General features: G+C 42.3%; 1 protein-coding gene across 1 annotated transcript; it reads left to right on the top strand.

The window, feature by feature from the left end:
* The first annotated feature begins 1,780 nt into the window (after positions 1–1,780).
* LOC116051022 (BRCA1 associated protein) lies at positions 1,781–20,316 on the top strand. The gene is made up of 13 exons (XM_031301234.2): positions 1,781–2,168; positions 2,708–2,869; positions 4,484–4,715; positions 5,617–5,806; positions 6,672–6,785; positions 7,691–7,839; positions 8,307–8,382; positions 8,501–8,639; positions 9,637–9,746; positions 9,824–9,913; positions 10,016–10,119; positions 12,115–12,254; positions 19,069–20,316. The coding sequence occupies exons 1-13, from the start codon at positions 2,090–2,092 to the stop codon at positions 19,284–19,286; spliced, it is 1,803 nt and encodes a 600-aa protein (XP_031157094.1). The 5' UTR covers positions 1,781–2,089; the 3' UTR covers positions 19,287–20,316.
* The last annotated feature ends 544 nt before the right edge of the window (positions 20,317–20,860 follow it).

Here is a 20,860-nt window from a genome sequence, read left to right as displayed (position 1 = left end):
ATTTCATCAGCTTCAGCATCTTCTCAGAAAAATGAGCATCTTCTACACAACCAATGAGAGATCAAGGCCGCTAGGGCTGCAACTAACGTTAATATTTTAATTGTCGATTAATCTGTGGATTATTTTCTGGATGAATGGATGAGTTCTATAAAATGTCAGGAAAATGGTGAAAAGTCTCGATCGCTTTCTCAAAAGCCCAAGATGACGTCCTCATAATGTCTTAAGTCCACAACTCAAAGATATTCAGTTTACTGTCACAGAGGAGAGAAGAAACGAGAAAATATTCACATTTAACAAGCTGGAATCAGAGAATTTTGTGACTCAAACCGATTAATTGATTATCTAAATAGTTGGTGATTAATTGAATAGTTGAGAACTAAGCGATTAATCTTTACAGCTCTAGCAGACGTAGTTTACAAGTATCACCCAGAAGTACTGATGGACGACTGCAGGTAGTGTGCAGTTGGATTTTTGTTTTACTATTTTATTAGGAATTTGGCAGAGCAATGGGAACATGTGAGTAAATTGTGAACCCTCCCCTTCCTAATCCTTCCTTAATCTGTTACAGTCACATAGACATCTGCTAATAAATGCCTCTTTGTCTTTTCAACACTCGAGCCCCGTCTGTCTGAATGGATCCAAGGCTGGAGAGAAGATGTTTGTGATCTGACCACGTGTTGTTGTTGTTGTTGTTGTTGTTGAGGTTCAGAATAATGGTTGACAATCTGGAGTGTCATCTCACCACCCTCTTTTGTTAGAAAATGGAAAACAGAAACACTGGAATGTCAAAGCTTTTTTAAAATAAAAAGTAAATGTGAGAACTTGGTTGTGCAATGTCTTTTTATATTTTTAAAGTGCTCATATTATGCTCATCTTCAGGTTCAGAATTGTATTTAGAGGTTGTACCAAAATAGGTTTACATGGTTTAATTTTCAAAAAACACCATATATTTGTTGTACTGCACATTGCTGCAGCTCCTCTTTTCACCCTGTGTGTTGAGCTCTCTGTTTTAGCTACAGAGTGAGACCTCTCACTGCTGTAACATCTTTGTTGGGAGTCGCACATGCTCAGTAGCTAGGTAAGGACTACTAGCCAGTCAGAAGCAGAGTATGAGGGCGTGCCCTGACAGTAGCTAGGTAAGGACTACTAGCCAGTCAGAAGCAGAGTATGAGGGCGTGTCCTGACAGTACCTAGGTAAGGACTACTAGCCAGTCAGAAGCAGAGTATGAGGGCCTTGGCCTTTGGAATTAAAATAGCCCCACATCATCACATACCCTTCACCATACCTAGAGATTGGCATGGGGTACTTTCCATAAAATCGTCTCTCAATGCAAATCAAACCAGCTATTAGGCTAACTGAAATAAAACCATGCCAATCTCTAGGTATGGTGAAGGGTATGTGATGATGTGGGGCTATTTTAATTCCAATGGCCAAGGGAACTTTATCAGGATGCATAGTATCCTGGATCCATGAAATAACTGGCCTTTAATCTTATATCTGCCTGCCTCTATGGGAATTTAACATAGGGGTGTATATACGTATGCCCCCTGTATTTTAAGGAAGAACATTTATTTATTTACGATACATTATTTATTCACAAAGAAAATTGGTGTCCTTAAAGGTTGAATTTTTCCTATTTTTTTTTTTATTAAGGCATTAAGATCAACTTCCAAAAGATGATTTTTTAGTCAACTTTAGCATGGGTGTAGTCACTTATGCAAGCCGCTGTACGTCTATAACGGGTGCAGTACACAGCTAGTCGCTGTAGGTGGCAGCAACACACGCAAAGTTAATATTCACTGCTTTTGTACACGAAGAAGAGCCGCATGCTAGAAAGAAACAGCTGTGAATACATAGCGAAGCTAGCTAAAGTCTTAGACAACCACAGGGTAGTATCAAAACACAAGTGTTTGTGTTCATGGTCGGCAAATACCAAGCCAGTATGACTAACGTACTGGCGTAACTGGACTAAAAGGCGTTTTTGCTTTAACTGCCCTTCTGTTACTTATATTTAGCCGTTAGCTTGCTAGCTAGCTGTCACCGGGTTGTTTTGTTCTTTGTAAAAAGTGGTCGTGTCTTTTATAACACATGAGTGTGTCTCTGGTTGTTATCCGTCTGGAATTAGCCGACCAGTCTCCTTATCCACAAGGTTTCCAGTACTCAGCTGGTGAGTTAAGTTTCTCATAAAACGTTAAACATGAAAGTCACTGTTTGTGTTGAGTTAGCCACGAAGCTAACCAGCAGTGATAAGCGACACACTGAGGAGTCTAACATCACAGCTGTTAACCAGTTTAAGTGTTTTCAAAAGTAGACATTATTTATTGAATAGTGATGGAATGTATCCAAGTACATTTACTCAAGAACTTAAGTACACATTTAAGGTACTTGTACTTTTCATTTCCTGCTCCTTTATACTTGTATTCCTCTACATCTCAGAGGTAAATATTGTACTTTGTACTCCACTACATTTGTCTGACAGCTTTAGTTACTTTTCCTCCCCTTCCTGTCCAGTGAAAACCTCGCATCTACAGATGTGTTGATGTTGAATGTTTGTGATGAACTGAAGGATGAAGTCTTCCTTTATTTGTTGAGAAAATGCTACTTCTTAAGCTAAATAAAGTATTTAAAAAGCCTCTTGGATCAGCTGGAAAGTGCATCGTCACAAAGCTGAAAACAGCGCTGTTTTCTTGTGTCTCTTGTGTTCAGTTGAAGGCATGTCGGAGAAGGAACTGCAGGAGAAGGCTTTGGGTGTAGCCAAACACACTCTGAGTGGAAAGACGGATCTGGAAAGAGCAGGTGTACTGCACCAGCACATTGGTAGCAGAGCCATGGGGGACATGGTTATAGAAACCTTTGAGCCCAGCCCGGGTAAGCACATGAAGCTGGAAATTCCACCAAGACCCGCCTCACTCTGCCTCTGATTGGCTAGTAGGGGAATAAAATAACACTGCCTGAGCGGGCTCGGTAGATGATGGCAGGTGTAATGCTGATATGACACACTGATTAGTCTATGGGTGCTTCTAATGTCGCTTAAATTGCCTCCTTGACTCCTCCCCTTGCCTCCCTTCCTCGCGTCTTTGTCCCTCCCACTGAGGAGGCCTGGAAGAGACGCAAGGAAATTGTGCTAGGAGAGAGGAACCAAGGAAATGTGTTTTAGAGGGATGAGATGTCCTTTCCTCTGAAGCGTCACATAAATTCGTCAGCTGTATGGGCTGAGTTAGCAACTCCTTCAGCTGCACAGCTTCCGGGAAGGCTGCTCTCGTGTTTCCTCGCCTATAGCTCCTCGATGATCCCTCCAATTCTCGATCCTCGTTCCTCGGGGCAGAAATAAGAGCTTTTAGACGGCCTTCACCGAGGAGGGACAGAACTACTTCCGGTTCAGCGGAGGACTGAGGAGTCGAGGATCTATCAAATAAGGGACATGAGAAGCACCCTATATCTACAACGTTCCACTTCCGATATTGCTCCGTTGCCGCCGGAAATTCCGCTGGATGTCCTTCTTTTCGGCCGGATGTCTGTTACCTTCCATTTTGTTTGCGTCAGAATTTTAAACTCTAGTGATTTATGAGGACTATGGTTAACTGCTCCTCAGATCTCTGCAGGGTAAGGTGATGTGTCCATGTTGTGAGTTGTATGTGTTGTGCTAAAAATAGAGGTGCAACGATTAATCGATTAGTTGTCAACTATTAAATTAATCGCCAACTATTTTGATAATCGATTAATCGTTTGAGTGATTTTTTTATTAAAAAAAAATAAGATTTCTCTGATTCCAGCTTGTTAAATGTGAATATTTTCTAGTTTCTTCTCTCCTTTGTGACAGTAAACTGAATATCTTTTGAGTTTTGGACAAAACAAGATATTTGAGGACGTCATCTTGGGCTTTTGGGAAACACTGATCCACATTTTTCACCATTTCTGACATTTTTATAGATCAAACAACTAATCGATTAATCGAGAAAATAATCGACTATGAAAATAATCGTTAGTTGCAGCCCTAGTTAAAAACAAAAATAAATAAATGTAAATCTTTAAAAATAAAAATAAAAGAAGGTTGCTGACCCCTGGTTTGCATTGACAATAAACTAGAATATTGCCAACCTAATTCTTAAAATACATCAAATGATGAAACTACTATGTTTTCAGCACGGTGGCCCAATGGTTGGCACTGTGGCCTCACAGCGAGAAGGTACCGGGTTCGAACCCTGGTCGTCCCGGGCCTTTCTGTGAGTTTGCATGTTCTCCCCGTGTCTGCGTGGGTTTTCTCCGGGTCCTTTGGTTTTTCCCACCACTAAAAATATGTTCCCCTCCCTCTCTACCAAAGCTGATGTGTGGTGAGCATCTGGCGCCGTAAGGCTGCCGTGCATCACCGAGGTGGGTGCTACACATTGGTGGTGTTAGAGAGTAGTCCTCCCCCTTGAAGCTCTTTGAGTGTCTATGATAAAGCCCTATATAAATGTAATGAATTATTATTATTCATTGTAGATAAAGGAGGAGGCGAAGACCCCGGTGGTTCATCAGAGCCGAACAGTGGACCTCCGGCTGCGCAGGCTGAAGCAGACGGTCTGGAGGGCACTGAGGCTTCACAGGACACCAACGAGGCGACAGGCGCTACTCCTGACTCCCCCTCCAAACAGCTGCCGGACCAGATCTCTTTCTTCAGCGGAAACCCGTCAGTGGAGATTGTCCATGGCATCATGCACCTCTACAAGACCAAGTGAGTCCCATCTGACACGTTTATTCATTGTTTCAGACCCTGGCCGCATCTCATAACCCTCATTTGACAGCTCCTCGACTCCTCGGTCCTCGGCTGAACCAGAAGTAGTTCTGTCCCTCCTCGGTGAAGGCCGTCTCAAAGCTCTTATTTCTGCCCCGAAGACCGAGCATCGAGGGGGGGATCTCTGAGGAGCCGTGGGCGAGGATTAGGGTTGGGCAACATTTGGATTTTTGCGATTTCGATGCCAAACCGGTACTTTTAAAACGATTTTGATTCCTAAACCGATTCTTGAAAAACTGAAAAATGACATCAAAGAAAGACTTTTATAGAGTGTGTTTTTTTTTTTGTTTTTTTTGTGAGCCCAGAGGGAAAATATGGCATTTTAAAAGTAGCCTACATTTACGGTAGCTAGCTAACGGTAGACTGCAGAGAAAGTGTGATATTTTTACCTCCGTTTCGGAGCAACAGAGGGAAAATATTTCAGTCGACACATTAAGTGGAACCGACAGGAGGAACCAAATTTTGCGTTCTAATCCGGTCCGATTCCTACCGGTTGCGTAGGAACCGGTTCCATAGTGGAACCGGGTTTCGGTACCCAACCCTAGTGAGGAAACACGAGAGCAGCCTTCCTGGAAGCCGTGCAGCTGAAGGAGTTGCTAACTCCGCCCAAACAGATGACGAAGTCACGTGACGCTTCAGAGGAAAGGACGTCTCATCCCTCTAAAACACATTTCCTCGTTGCCTCTCTTCCCGTGATCTCCTCGCGTCTCTCCCGTGCCTCCTCGGTGGGAGAGACTAAGACATGAGGAAGGGAGGCAAGTGGAGGAGTCAAGGAGGCAATTTAAGAGCTATGAGATGCTGTCCATATCTGCTGTTTCAATATGGCTGTTTTCTTTTGTAGCAAAATGACATCACTGACTGAGGATGTAAGACGCAGCGCTATGGTGTGCATCCTGACTGTCCCCGCGACCATGACCAGCCATGACCTCATGAAGCTTTTGGCCCCTTTTAATGATGTCATGGAGCATATGAAGATCATACGGGACCCGACCCCTAACCAGTATATGGTCCTGATTAAGTTCTGTACACAGGTAAGAGCATAATCATGATTTTGTTGACCGTTTTTCTTTTTTACATTTTAGTTTTTAGGAGGTAAGTGTTATAAAACAATCCAATGTTTTTTAAGATCTCAGCATAATCATGATTTCTTTACGAATAACAATTAATAATAATTCTAACTGATTGTTTTGTGGTTCGTATCCTCGTCATCTACTGGCCTAACCTCTGTGAGTTGATTCAGAAAGCAGTTGCGAGATCTCGCAGAAGAAAGCGACACGAAGCAGAGTTCAGTTCAACAATGTTCTAGAAATATTCATTTTCAGCGGTGAGCTATCATTTTCTTGGTTGCAGTTGAGCCGGCTAGCCAAATTTTCTTCTGTCTCCCAAGCAGATGTAATTTAGAATCGTCATTAAGTAACAGAACAATCGGGTCAGTAGGAATTCGACATCCTATCACATCAGATATTATTGATGTTGTTTTATTCCAGAACTCATGCACCTGTTCACACTCCCAAACCATGTGTAGGAAAGTTCCAGTTTGTTCAGGTTGACAGAACGTGCAATAGGGACTGGGAATGACTTTAGAGACGTATCTCTTCTGAGGAGTCCAGTATGTCCTATGGCATATGTTGAAGTGGATCTGCTGGTGATTTGGGTTCTTGGAGCAATGGAAAATGTTGTCCCAAACTGTCTCCCAATCACTTGTGTTCCCCTCAGGGCTCAGCTCTCGCTCCCATTAATGGGCTGTTTTCTCTGACACAACCACACTGTTAGCTTGGAGCTATATCGTAGACTTTGGACTCTTTGTAATGTATGTGTAAGTTTGTGCCTCTATATTTCTGACTTTAGTCACCATCTGACTTGATGCTGCTTTTTTCCTTCTCTGTCTTATTGTAGGCAGACGCAGACAGTTTTTACACAGCGTGTAATGGCCGCCAGTTCAACTCCATAGAGGACGCAGTGTGCCAAATGGTCTATGTGGAGCGGGCGGAGGTTATAAGGTCTGACGAGGTAAATATACCCATAAGAATAGATTTCCAAGTTTATTCTTAAAGCTGAAACAATTAGTCATTTAAAAGGTTAGTTATTTAACAAAAAATATCTGATATAAAAATATCATATTATATTATTTAAAAAGTCATTGTTATTGTCATTGTAAGCTGAATATCTTTTGGGTTTTTATCACTACTATCATTATCATTATCATTTTGTCGACCAAACAACAAATTTATTAGTTGAGAAAGTAGTCATTGGAATAATCGATGAAAATAACTGTTAGTCGCTTTTTATCAAATGCCTCCAGGCGTGCACACATTAGTCCCATTCTTTACTCTGTCCTCTGGCTCCCGGTGTGTTTTAGAATCGACTTTAAGATGTTAATGTTTGTTTTTAGGGCCATTAATGGCTTGGCCCTGGCATATTTTTCTGAGATTTTAACCCTTCGAATTTTAAGGAGTCCTAAGGTCGAGGTCCAAACTGTGGGGTGACCGCGCTTTTGTAGTTGCTGCCCCGATTCAAACTATTACAGATGTAGCTCTTTTTTAATTTATAATATGAAAACTTATTTATTTAGAATGGCTTTTAATACATAGTAGCACTGTGACATTTCCCTTTCTTCCTCCTGCTTTTATGTAACCTTTTCTGGTTTAACTGGTTGTTGTGTTTTTATTCTTGGTCCTTGATGTGTAGCACTTTGGATACCTGCTGGTTGCAGTAAAGGGCTATATAAATAAATGTTGACTGATTGATATCTATGGTGACCGTTGTAACCAAACACAGCTGCAGCACTTTTAATTGATTATAGGAAGAAATGAGTGAAAACTGGATACTTTTGATCCTAAATAGTTTCCTTTCTCTAATCTCCTCCCCTTTTTCCTCTGACTCACTCTCTCTCCCTCTCCCCCCCCCCTCCTCAGGGAGCCAGTCTGCCAGTGATGGAGCTCACCGAGCTGCCAAAGTGCACCGTGTGCCTGGAGAGAATGGACGAGTCGGTTAACGGCATCCTCACCACTCTCTGCAACCACAGCTTTCACAGCCAGTGTCTCCAGCGGTGGGAAGATGCCTCGTGAGTTGTACGCACACACACACACACACACACACACACACACACACACACACACACACCCACTGGAATTACTACGCTGTCCTGTGTTTCCTATGTGTTGTTAGCTTTGAGATGAGCTTATTTCTGACCTTTTTTCTATCAATGATGTGACTAAAAATCAGTGCTGTCCATCTGCTTTGGGTTTATCTTAATCACTGACACTCCAACTGCATGTATGCAACCGTTGGTGATATTTAGTGTAAATATAGGACTGGTTTACAACCCTGTACATAAAGGAACCTTCTCACTGATGACAGAATCACATGCTCTGTGCTCTCTCACCTGATTCTTAGTCCACTGGTTATTTCTCCAGCATGTCACGGGATGTTTGTCTTTGTCCTCCTCTTTGCGTGTATTCTTCTGTTTCACAAAGGACCAGTGAACACACCCCTGTCACAATAGATGAATGTGTTTGGCTCTGTTTTCAGGTGTCCTGTGTGTAGATACTGTCAAACACCAGAACCAGTTGAAGAGAACAAGTGCTTTGAGTGTGGAGTGCAGGAGGTAACTGATATCAGTCTGTGTAGCTCTTTGTCTTGTACTGGATCTTCTTCTTAAATTGATTTAGCTTTTAATTAACCTTTTTTTGCTCACCCCACATGTCATTTTTTTCCTCCTGTAGAACCTGTGGATTTGTTTGATCTGCGGGCACATCGGTTGTGGTCGCTATGTCAGCCGGCATGCCTACAAGCACTTTGAGGAAACGCAGCATACTTACGCTATGCAGCTCACCAACCACCGTGTTTGGGACTACGCAGGAGGTACTGGATTTTTGCCGGTGGGGGGGGGGGTGTTGGGGTGTGTGTGTGTGTGTGTGTGTGTGTGTGTGTTTGTATGTATGAACAGGCACATGTTGCTAGTTGAGGATGGTGATGGTGAATTGCAAGATTACATCTTTAGGAGCAAAAATGTATAGCTATTAAAGCTGCTTTAAGCACAAGCACTTTTGGCCACTAGAGGGCAGAAGATAACCTAGAAGATTAACAAGTTTAGACATGTTTTATAGAGATATATAGATGCTTTTTTAATTTATACTTTTTATTGATCTTCAGTGTCACTCTGTTGTTAGAACACACTACACATAGGCCTGAAATACACACATGCTCTGGTCCTATACATGCACAAATGGAGAGATGTCAGTCAGTGAGGTGCCTTGGTGCTTTCTTCAAGAGCACAATGATAAAACGGAGAAAAGCAGCAAATCCTCAAGTTAAGGGTGCATTTTTGCGTGAATAAATTGATAAATTGTTCATCAATATCAATTAATTATCTGTTGATTAAAGGTGCACCATGAGTTCCTGCATGGTCTCAGCGCGATTTCATTTTTATCTCAAATCGTAGGCATCTCTCCTTGATCCGCTAGCTGCCTGCCCCCTGAACACACCGTGAATAAGCCCGGTCTCAGGAGACAACACAGGGGTCGTAAACGTCAAACAAACACTAGAGGCACAGGCTAGGCACCAAAATACAACAAACCACTCCAGCCAATCACTGACAAGATGGTTGGGGAGGGGTGGGGGTCAGGGACAGTTAGTCAGTTAGTCATGATGGTTACAGTAACATGGGGGGAGGGGCGAGCTTGCTCTGTTTTGTTTGAAATGTCCTTGGAACATCAACAGAAGTGACGTCATGCAGAACTCATAGTGCACCTTTTAATTGATTGTTTCAGCTCTCATGCAATGGACCGACTTTAAAATGATGTTTGGGTACTCTTGGTTCCTCTAACCGACCAGCCCGTGGTGATCTTTGTGGTTCTAGATAACTACGTGCATCGCCTGGTGGCCAGTAAGAACGACGGGAAGATGGTGCAGTACGAGTGCGAGGGCGACACCTGCCACGCTGAGAAAATTGACGGTCTTCAACTGGAGGTAAGCATTTGCTTTTGATGCTTAGTTTGCTAAATCAACACAAAATGTATTAAATTATTAATTCTCCATGTCTGCAGTACTCGTACCTGCTGACGAGTCAACTGGAGTCTCAGAGGATTTACTGGGAGAATAAGATCGTTCATCTGGAGAAGGAGACCGCTGAGGAGGTACTGAGTGCTATAAACAATACAGGCTTTAAGTCTTTTAAGTCTTTAAGTTTTCTTGCATCTTTTTCTGATTATTCTCTGCACACACATGTCTTTTAACAGATAAACAACATGAAGGCCAAATTTAAGGAGACTCTGGAGCGTTGTGATAACTTGGAGCGACGGTTCGGAGAACTAAGCAAAGACAAGCAGGGCATAGAGAAGAAGTAAGACTGACGCTTTGGTTTCTTTCATTGTTACTTTTTTTTTTTAACAATGTTTTTATTGAATTTTGCCCCATCCCAGCCCATAACAAAATCTCTCTCCTATCATCTGTCGTATTACAAGAGCCAAAAAACCAAAAGCAAACTATATGACGTTTTGGCGTTACCCGTTGTCGTCTCTTCCGCCGGGGACTCTGTTTCTGCCTGGACCAGCTCAGTTTGATATCTTTTACAGTTTTTATGATATCACTGTTTAAGTTTAGTGTTCATTTCAGGCATTTTCATCGATTATAATGGGTGTGTATTGCGTGACTTACAGTGGGTGATGTCATCACTAGAGCACAGAGCCTTAAAAAATAATCTTTGTCTGTTGTCTATAAATTGCTCTCACGCTCACAATTCATATGTTAAAACGTAGGTATTCTTGTGTAGTTTCAGAGAGAGAGAGAGAGAGAGAGAGAGAGAGAGAGAGAGAGAGAGAGAGAGAGAGAAGCTATTTGATGATGGTTCCACAGTGATTACATTCTGATTTCTCCTCCTCTACATATTTATTGCATCAGCTGGACAAGGAAGTAGGTTACTCTAGTATTGATTTTTGACTATTTTAAGACGAGGTGAGAAAATGTCTCTTTGTTTGAGTTCATTTAAAGTAAATATGGACTTTGCTGTTGTCTTCATGACTCATTTTAAAATAGACAGAGAGAAAAAAGAGAGATTTGTGCTACGCGGCAGCCGCACTGAACTGCAGTGTGCAGACGTTTACCACTGTGGTGTCGCTATGTGTGTCGAATGGATGTCGCTCGCTTGGCACTGCTGTGCCACTGCTGTGCCACTGCTGTGCCACTGCTGTGCCACTGTTGTAACACCTACAACTTTCATACAATATGGCTGTTATTCAACTTTTTAAAGACATTCATATTCATTAGAACAGTTATCACTTTTTCACATTTCTTACAACTTCACCTTCTTCATAGGCCGGTTACACACTGACTGCGTCACGTGAGCGTGGCGTTTCTGTTGCGTGTCTGTTGCGTGGCGGCTGCGTGGATTTTTCTACACACCAGAAACGTGTCTGAGGCGGCGCTGCTGCTGCTGCTAGCCTTGTCTGTACACATGTATGCTTCCCATTGATAAAATGAAATACCATGTTAAACGTACATATATACTGATTTGATTACAGCAAAGACAACGTCATCAGTATTGACGGCAAAATAATCTACAGAATATTTCGTTCTGTATTGACAGGTGCAATATTAGAAAATCGATTTATATTTTTTTTAAATGAAAAATTAAAACATTTCTGCATTTATATCAAAACCTAGAGACTTTCAAACAACATGTCATTTATTAATATGTATTAGTGTCAAAATTACATATAAACATCTTTTCCTATTCTATTTTGCCTGGAAACGCTTCCAACACACTTGCGTGTCGCGTGAAAAATAGGCGTCGGTTCTATTTCTAGCATGCATGCATCCACTTTTCCAACTATTCTCACTACTTCAACTTCTTCTTACGGATTTTTCTGCAGGAAATGCATTTTCTAGTTTTTTGATGTTATTCTTTCGTATTTGTGTTTAAAAAACGGGATCTCATTGCCCAGAATTCAACCCTTTCTGGACAATGAAGCATACTGTAGGTCCTCAAGTGGGATGAAACATCCTATGTGATTTAACTGGTATAAGAATTTCTGTGCAACAATAGACCTATTTTCCCAGCTGACATTTTGACATGTCAAAACAGGAAAAGCCCAGGTTAAATTAACATTAATTAGGGTGTGACATTTCCAGGGCTTTGGCTGGTTCAACATCATTAAGATGATCAGTTCCACCTGTGCTTTTCCTGTTGTGACAAGTCAAAATGCAAGCCGTTAAATGTTCCATTAAAGGAAACCTATAGCCAGAGCTACACAAATAAAAGCCAAGTTGTAATAAACTGTAGTTCAGATTTTGTCGGGAGCTTGCCACCATACGGCTGACTCTGTGTTTGTGTGTTCAGGTGCACCCAGTTGAACACTCGAGTCTTGAAGCTGACCCAGGAGCTGAAGGAGGAGCAGGAGATGAACCGCTGTCTGAGAGCCAATCAGGTGCAGCTGCAGGCCAAGCTGGCAGAGGAGGAGCGCAAAGCGAAAGAGACCGGTGAGGAGATGACGATAACAGATAAATAAGTATTAATCGTTTTTAATAATTATGCTAGTCACCATCACAACACAAAGGGCCCTCCTACAGCACACTGTGGACTGGACACAGTAGATGATTTTTACCTTTTTTTTTTCTAGTACACGCACGGTTTTTTGGTTCACTTTCTGTATACGGGTCGAGACACGTTCTCACGGACGTAGTCTCCGTGACTTCACCCGTAGGTTTCTAAAATGACGCTCCAAGTGCTGCATGTCATCAAGGGTGAACTTAGCTATAGAGATCAAGAGTGGGCCTAAAGCTGTTTATTTCTGCTGTAAAGTTGGGCATTTTAGCATGGGGGGATCCCTTTTGGAGCCAGGTTCCAAAGGCAATGAACTGTAGGTGTTGTTTTTTTGTTAGAATTCAGTAATTTGATCGAGTTTATTTAAAGGTGCACTATGAGTTCCTGCATGGTCACTTCTGTTGACGTTCCAAGTACATTTCAAACAAAACAGAGCAAGCTCGCCCCTCCCCCCATGTTTCTGTAACTGTCCTAACCCCCGCCCCTCCCCCAACCATCTTGTCAATGATTGGCTGGAACGTGTTTGTTGTATTTTGGTGCCTATCCTGTGCCTCTAGTGTTTGTTTGACGTTTACGACCCCTGTGTTGTCTCCCGAGACTGGGCTTTTTCACGGTGTGTTCAGGGGGCAGGCAGCTAGCGGATCAAGGAGAGATGCCTACGATTTGAGACAAAAATGAAATTGCGCTGAAACCATGCAAGAGCTCAGAGTGCACCTTTAAGCCCATACCGATTTTAATAAAATGAACCTGCATTGTCCCCGAAACGTCTCAAGAAATCTCTACCTAAATCAGATCGTCTGTTGCTGCTTCCAAGAAAGCTAGCTGCTCATTTACCAGACATTAACCATAGTTAATTAAGCATAGTTATTGTCAGACTCAACGCTGTATAAAAGAAGTGGACGTAGCCACTGTGACGTCATCCATTGGTTTGTGGACTACAGTGCCAAATCTTGAGTTTGGCATTTTCCCTCGCCATCTTAGTTTTTATTAGAGCCAGAAGTGACCATATTTGGAAGAGAGGGTGGAGCTTGGGAGGAGCAAGGACAAGGACTTGTCAATCACTGGGTAGCCACGCCCTAAAGCATCCCCTGCTTTATTGTCTATTTAAAAAAAAAAAATGGGACCATCATTTTCAAGATGAACATCATGCTGTACTGAAGAAGACTTAAAACTAGCGATTGAGGCCATAAACTCACTATGAAAATGTTTACTGAGGTAATAAATCAAGTGAGACGTAGGCTCATTTTCTGATAGACTTCTATAGAAACAGACTTCTTTTTGCGACCAGTGGAGTCGCCCCCTGCTGGCCATTGGGGAAAAACAAATGCAGGTTTAAAGCAACACTAGGTAACTTTTTCCGCTTCGGTCCCCCTACAGGTTGGAAGCAGAATTGTCCATTACATTATGCAAGTTTGCCAGATCGAGTAGCGGATCTGTAGTTCGAATGAACTGGACAATGTAATGTAATGGACAACCTGTAGGGGGACCGAAGCGGGAAAAGTTACCTAGTGTTGCTTTAAGGAGCTTCAGCATTGGCTTCACTTTTCAGACCTGGAGGTTGCTGCTTGGTCAGGCTAAAGAATCCAGAGCATGAGGGCCGTGCACGGGAGGGATACACAACAGGAATTTGTTGAATGCTCTGCTGGTAGACATTCAGAAAATACTCCCAGAGAGCAAAGGTCATTATGTGCCTGAAGGTAGATGGGTAATTTTTGTATCTGGGGCCGGCAGTCAGAAAGGACTTCCTCATTTATACAGTAATGTAATACAGTAATATTTGCAAATCATAAACGGAGCGCTGCTGGAGGTAGACAGGATGTGGACAGAGTTAAAGAGACTTCAGAGGGAAGGAGTCTCTTTACCGTTTTAAATCAGCCACCTGGTACAAGTCCTCATCAAACAAGTAAAATCATGTCTATTTATTGTCAGGTCTACAGTAAAAGATACCGTATTATTGCCTTAGGGAAACGTTAATGTCAGCCTAGACTAGAGATTTGAATGGAAATTATAGGCCTATGGTTTAGACGTACCTGTATTTTTCCTTCAGCGCTCAGCTCTGAGGATGCAGAAAGTTTAAACAAATGTTCCACAACGCAGGTGCTCTCTGTTTATGTGGAAGAGACACACGCAAGTTGTGCCATTTAACTTGTTTTGATGAGAGGGATTTGAAAGTTTAACCCACAGCTTTTTTTTTTAAAATTTTTTTAAACATTCCACACTGCTAACCATGAGAATATAACCACGACTGTGTATACGCTGTCCTCTTGTATTCACGTGTGAACATGTGTTACTTAATGAGTGTAGTCAGAGCTCATTCCAGGGATGTTTTGGTTACACTGCTCGCTTGGTTTGGTTGACTCAAGTTAAATCAACATTTGTGTAAATAAATCCGTGCTGTGTCTGTTGCGTTGCACTGAAGATATTTAGATATGTCATACTACAAAGCTGAGCAAGGTTTCTTGTTTTGGGCAGCACATGGAACTCAGAAATCCATTATTCTTTCGTTTGAAAAGCTGAAAAGTGTCAAATCTGAATTTTCCTAACAAAGCAGCTTCTGGTTAAGTTCATCAAGTAGGCTCTTCCTCTGTGTCACCATCTAAATAAAGCATGAATGTGCTCCCGATTGACATCAGGACAGCTGGAAGTCTACACATCTTCCGCCGCAGGCTGAAAACGTATCTCTTCCAACTGCACCTTGGCTAAAAAGATGATGATTATTACGTATATACTTACATGTGGCACTTTTTAGTTTGTCTTCAGGCCCAGACACACAGAGCTGACGGCCAAACGTCGGCAGAAAAGGCAGTTGGGCTGATCAGTCTCCCCAAATTGGTCAAAAAAGTGCCTCGGAACACACCAAAGCGACGAGACATAATACGTCTCCATAACAGCAGGCGGCTCGTTCAGAATACGATCTCATATTGGACTAAAATAGTTCACCGAAACGTGTTTCTGAAAACATTTTAAGAGAGAAATAGGCCGTGCAGTTGCTGAATCTGTCTTCATTTCAGATCAACGAAGGTCAATTTAAAAGATTTTAGTCAGATTTTGAGAGACTCTAGTCACGCTCATCCCGCTCCCCGTTTCTGGGTTAGCTCTCCACCAATCAGATGGGTCATTGAGTCCGACTGCCGGCAGTGCCCGCCCCACCGATTATACATGTCAAATCGGCCAAAATGAAGGACGACGGCCCCTCCGACGGACGACGGCACGGAACACACCGAACAGACTCGAGTCACCGACCTCGCCAGACTGTCCAACGGACAATTATCGGCTCGGTGTGTCGGTGTGTTCGGGCCTTTATTTGAAGCAAATGTACTACTTCTATGTGATTGTTGCTTTTCTGAGGCTCCGTTTACACGACAACGGGCTCACTAAAATCGGAAAAGTTTTTCCTTTTACGTTTAAAAAAAAGTTTTAGAAGACATTGTTTTGAATGGACGGCCGAGGTCCACCTTCACTGGGAGGCGAGGGGGAAGGTGGGATGAATTTGCTTCGCTTCTCTGGCTCAGGCTCCACAGAGACCGGTTTTGCTAGTTTACACAGAGTTGCGTATTCAAAAGATTTTACTGTAGAACCTGGTTTCAAAAGTTTTCGTTTGCAGGCCTCCAAAACACCGTTGTCGTGTAAACGAATGACCATAACGTAAAAATACTTTTGCGTATTATGTCGCCGTGTAACCGGCCTCTGAGTTTGTGCCTCCGTGGTTGAATGCACTTATTGGAAGTCGCTTTGGATGAAAGCGTCACCTAAATTAATATAATGTTAAAAACATATCTTGAAAAAAAAAAAGTCAGAAGACGATCTGTAAGCTAGGGTTTGCCAATAACATCCGTAGAGTATGGACGGATTAAAGGTGGTGTAGGTAGGATTGTGAAGATCCAGGACTTCTCAGTCCCTCCCTCCTTTCTGCTAAAGCCCAAAACGGTCTCCTAAGCACCTCCCCCCACAAGGGAGAGCTGTGCACGATAGAGCGCGTGTGAAGAGGGGGGAAGGGGAGGAAACCTATCTGCAGCTTGTGTGTGGGGAAGGGGGAGGGGAGGACGCTATGAAATGCGTGTGCCTGAGCAGTGATTGACACGCAGTTAGACACGCCCCCCTGGCCCTGATTGGTGCATCTGAACAGGGAGCTGTGGATTTTTATAAATCCCACTACAGGCTGTAGGTGGAGCCAGAGGAGCTGGATTTATTTTTAAATGACCTGCGTCATGTAGTTCTACTGGAACATAGGGTCAGTTTCAGCAAATATGACAGAAAGTTAGTTTTATAAGTCTTACCTACTGCACCTTTAACATAGACGGAATCTGACATGGCAGCTACAGAGTTATTGATCACTTCAGCGGCTTCTCTTTTTGTATTTTGGAGCATTTCCCTGAAAGTCTACGCCACTTTACCAGTTGGAGTATTTCACCATCTTGGGTTTAGCGCAGCAGCACAGGATGTAAGTATAACTTCTCCTCGGGCACCATGGCACACACTAGCCTGGATATAAAACCTCTGACAGTTTAGGTCCACTGGGTGCTTATGGCTGTCTACGGGCAACAAGAGGTTGTTTAGACATTTTACGCTAACTCACCTGTAGGTATATTTTGATTTAACGCATATTTAATTATCATTTATGCTACTGTACAGGTTTCTGCTCTCTTTGCACAGCTTCTCTAATCTGTATGTAGATCTAAATGTTTATTTAAGTCACTTTTACAGACAGGAAGTTCACACAGCTGTGTGGCGGTCACAGCCCTGACGCCAGCAGGGACGGTGTGACCGTGTGAAATATATCAGCATAGTTCTAGTAGGTTCCATCCACTCTACAGTGAAATAAGAATTGACCCATTTTAGATAGTAAAAAAAAAAGTGGCCGCTCAATGTTGATATATCTATCACAAATATATCAATGTATGGGAATAGTATATACATTCTACTGCACATTTAAGTGTTGTAAAGCAAATAGTTTGTACTATTATCTTGGATTTACAAGTTAAGGGAGCTGCACATCCATCTCGGCTTTTACAGAGCTTTCTAGTGAGTTTCAGCTCTTTGTTTATCTGTCGGTGCAGAACTTTACTGTTCTGTTTATTAGCTTTATTAGTTTTATAGCAACGTTTTCAGAGAAAAAGCTGCAAAAAGCCACTGACCACTACCTGCTGAGCAGCAAACAGCTGACAGACTCAGTCAGAGACTAGCTGGTGAACATAGTGGAGCATTTAGCAGCTAAAGAGACATCGGTAGAGACTTAAAACAGCTGAAAGAGTTTAGAGCTGAAAGGGAATTGGACTGACATTCATCAGGTGACACACATACTCCTGATGAATCATGTTGCTAGGTAACTGCCAGATGTAGAAAATAAACAACTTTTTGCTAACAAGTTCAGCATATCCACTTAAAATGTGATGATAGTTTTATTCTTCATCTGTAAAAGTTCAATTCAAATCACTTTTATTTGTCTCTGAGTTGAAATGAAAAGGCACGAAGAGTAACACAAACTCCCATCGCGTAAAATACAGATGCTTGGTCAGGTGCCTATGGCGTTGTTAATGACGCTAAAAGTCTCCCTTAGCGCCATATCTAAACACGCTTTATCTAAACATGCTTGGCCTGGATTGGCGTCACTTTTGACGCAGTTAGGTTTAGGAAAAGGTCGTGAGTGGGCTTACATTTCCATGACACGCGGGAAGAATGGGACGATTGGGTTTAGGTGAAGAAGAACGGGACGGTTGGGTTTAGGAAAAGAAAAGAAGAACGGGACGGTTGGGTTTAGGTAAAGAAGAACGGGACGGTTGGGTTTAGGAAAAGAAGAACGGGACGGTTGGGTTTAGGTAAAGAAGAACGGGACGGTTGGGTTTAGGTAAAGAAGAACGGGACGGTTGGGTTTAGGTAAAGAAGAACGGGACGGTTGGGTTTAGGAAAAGAAGAACGGGACGGTTGGGTTTAGGAAAAGAAGAACGGGATGGTTGGGTTTAGGTAAAGAAGAACGGGACAGTTGGGTTTAGGAAAAAGAAAAGAAGAACGGGACGGTTGGGTTTAGGAAAAGAAGAACGGGATGGTTGGGTTTAGGAAAAGAAGAACGGGACGGTTGGGTTTAGGAAAAGAAGAACGGGACGGTTAGGTTTAGGTAAAGAAGAACAGGACAGTTGGGTTTAGGAAAAGAAAAGAAGAACGGGACGGTTGGGTTTAGGAAAAGAAGAACGGGACGGTTGGGTTTAGGAAAAGAAGAACGGGACGGTTGGGTTTAGGAAAAGAAAAGAAGAACGGGACGGTTGGGTTTAGGAAAAGAAAAGAAGAACGGGACGGTTGGGTTTAGGAAAAGAAAAGAAGAACGGGACGGTTGGGTTTAGGAAAAGAAAAGAAGAACGGGATGGTTGGGTTTAGGAAAAGAAGAACGGGACGGTTGGGTTTAGGAAACGTGACACGCGGGACACGATCCCCGGTCTCCTGGGTGAAAGTCCTGTGTTGTTCCATCCACCCCCCCAACCAACCTCCCTATGTGGATTTTCAGTCTTTCATACTACTCACTACCATAGTCGCTCTTAGTGCTACGTCATCTTTAAACCCCGTGTAGCTGCTGCTCTCCCTGGTGCAGTCTACAGACACACTGAAGGACGCTTTTTGCGTCACTTCTGACGCTGACAGCTACTGCCCAAACGTCCGTATTTTACAAGTTCGGAGTGAGAACGGGTTGGTAGCAAGAATGTCTTCTTCTTTACAGTATATTTACCATCTGTTTGTTTATTGTCTGGTGTTTCCCTGTAGGTGAATGTAAGGATGGGGCAATAGCAGAACTGAAGGAGCAGCTGAGAGACGTGATGTTTTATCTGGAAACGCAGCAGCAGATTGAACACCTGCCTCCGGAGGCCCGCAGTGAAATCCAGGAGGGACAGATCAACATCGGCGCCAGCCCTGCGGACAGCGCCGGAGCCGGCCCCTCCTCCGCCAGAGGCAGGAGAGGCCGGGGCAGGAAGAGGAAGTAGGCGGAGGTTTTAAAGTCTACTGGAACATGCTAGAAACTATGAAAGCCTCTCAGCATTGGACACACGGCTGAGCTTTGTCCTTTTTGTTAACATGCGTCTCCGTCATTGTGGTTCCCCAGAAAGCAATTCCGAAGAGAAATAAAGACTTGACGCTCATCCTCTTGAAGAAAGATTAAATAGTGATGATGTTTACCTGCACAATTTCCCACCTTAACTTAATGTGGTTTCCACAAGAAGAAAGGTGGAACATGTTGGTGGATTGGTCAGCCATTAAAGGCAACACTTGGTTGTGGTTTGTTAAATATATTTAACATCTGTGTGATGCAAATATATTCAGCTATTTCCAAATCTAAAAAAAAATATCTTTTTTGGTTATAAGCGGTATTTATTAGATCAAAATTATGTTAATTTTTTTCCCAGTTTTATACCCTGTAATAGTTGACATGTGTTTTTCTTTTACATTGTGGGATATTTGGCAAAGCGAATGTTTTCTTTGTGTAAAGGAAATGCTTTTCGGCTGGACTCTATTCTTAAGTAAAATGTGTTTCCCCCCCCCCCACCCCACCCAACGTTATTTCTCAGTAGTTTTCCAAAACTAACACTGAACACTACTCAGGATGATGAAGATAAACAGAGATGGAGGAGAATGGTTGATTTGCCACGTTGCATTTTTTTCTTATCCGTGCAGTTTATCGCTGTTGGAAAGTCCAGGGACGACAGCAGCCAGAGCAAACCCACAGACAGGAAGCCTTTTTGGGGAGGAGCAGGACGCATGCTTACCCTTTACCACCTAGGTCAGTGACTGCCAAGCAGGAGTGCGTGTCCCACATGGGGTAATTAATACCACTGCTTTTACCAAGAAGTACCTAAAAGGGTTGTGAAGTAGCTCCGCTATAAACTATAAAAATAGAATTTATGATTTGGATTGCAAATCAAGGCAAAAGTTTAGCATATTTATGATCACTCCTCCCACCAACCCGAGTCAGCTGTAACACCTGTTTGTGAAACATAACTAAGTACATTTACTCAAGTACTGTACTTAAGTACTATATTGTGGTACGTGTAATTTACTTTTATTTAAATTTTTTGCTACTTCTTTAAACTTCTGTTCCACAATACGTCAGTGGAAAATACAGTATATATTGTACTTTTCACTCCAGCTGTAGTTACTTGTCACTTTACAGAATCAAATTCTACATGCAAAACACGTGATCATTATAAAATATCTAATACATGGTTAGAATTAGCACTGCAACAATAAAGTTGATTGAGAGAAAACAAATCCGCAACTATTGATAATTTATTCATTGTTTGTTTTATTGGGTGAAAAATCCAAACATTCTTTTCAAATGTGGATTTTGGACTTTTAGTCGGACAAAACAAGAAATTGAATTGCGTCACTTCAGGCAAACAATCGATTAATCAAGAAAAATTGCAGATTAATCCATTACGAATATAGCTTATAGTTGCATCACTAGTTATAAATGGTTATTATAAAAAAATTGGATAAATTGTTGAAATTAGCTGCAACATTCAAAAGAATCTTACATTTTAATGCATCAGTAATAAATAGA

Source organism: Sander lucioperca, chromosome 14, assembly GCF_008315115.2.
Source record: "Sander lucioperca isolate FBNREF2018 chromosome 14, SLUC_FBN_1.2, whole genome shotgun sequence".
NCBI classification, from domain to species: Eukaryota; Metazoa; Chordata; class Actinopteri; order Perciformes; family Percidae; genus Sander; species Sander lucioperca.
Note: the sequence above shows the minus strand (reverse complement) of the source record. Positions and strands in the feature narration are given on the sequence as shown.

Bases quoted from the DNA above. Each gene is read 5' to 3' on its own strand.
- LOC116051022 (XM_031301234.2), top strand. From the start codon at position 2,090: ATGAGTGTGTCTCTGGTTGTTATCCGTCTGGAATTAGCCGACCAGTCT. The intron at 5,807-6,671 runs GTAAGAGCATAA...GTCTTATTGTAG, and splicing joins TGATTAAGTTCTGTACACAG to GCAGACGCAGACAGTTTTTA. The intron at 12,255-19,068 runs GTGAGGAGATGA...GTTTCCCTGTAG, and splicing joins GCGCAAAGCGAAAGAGACCG to GTGAATGTAAGGATGGGGCA.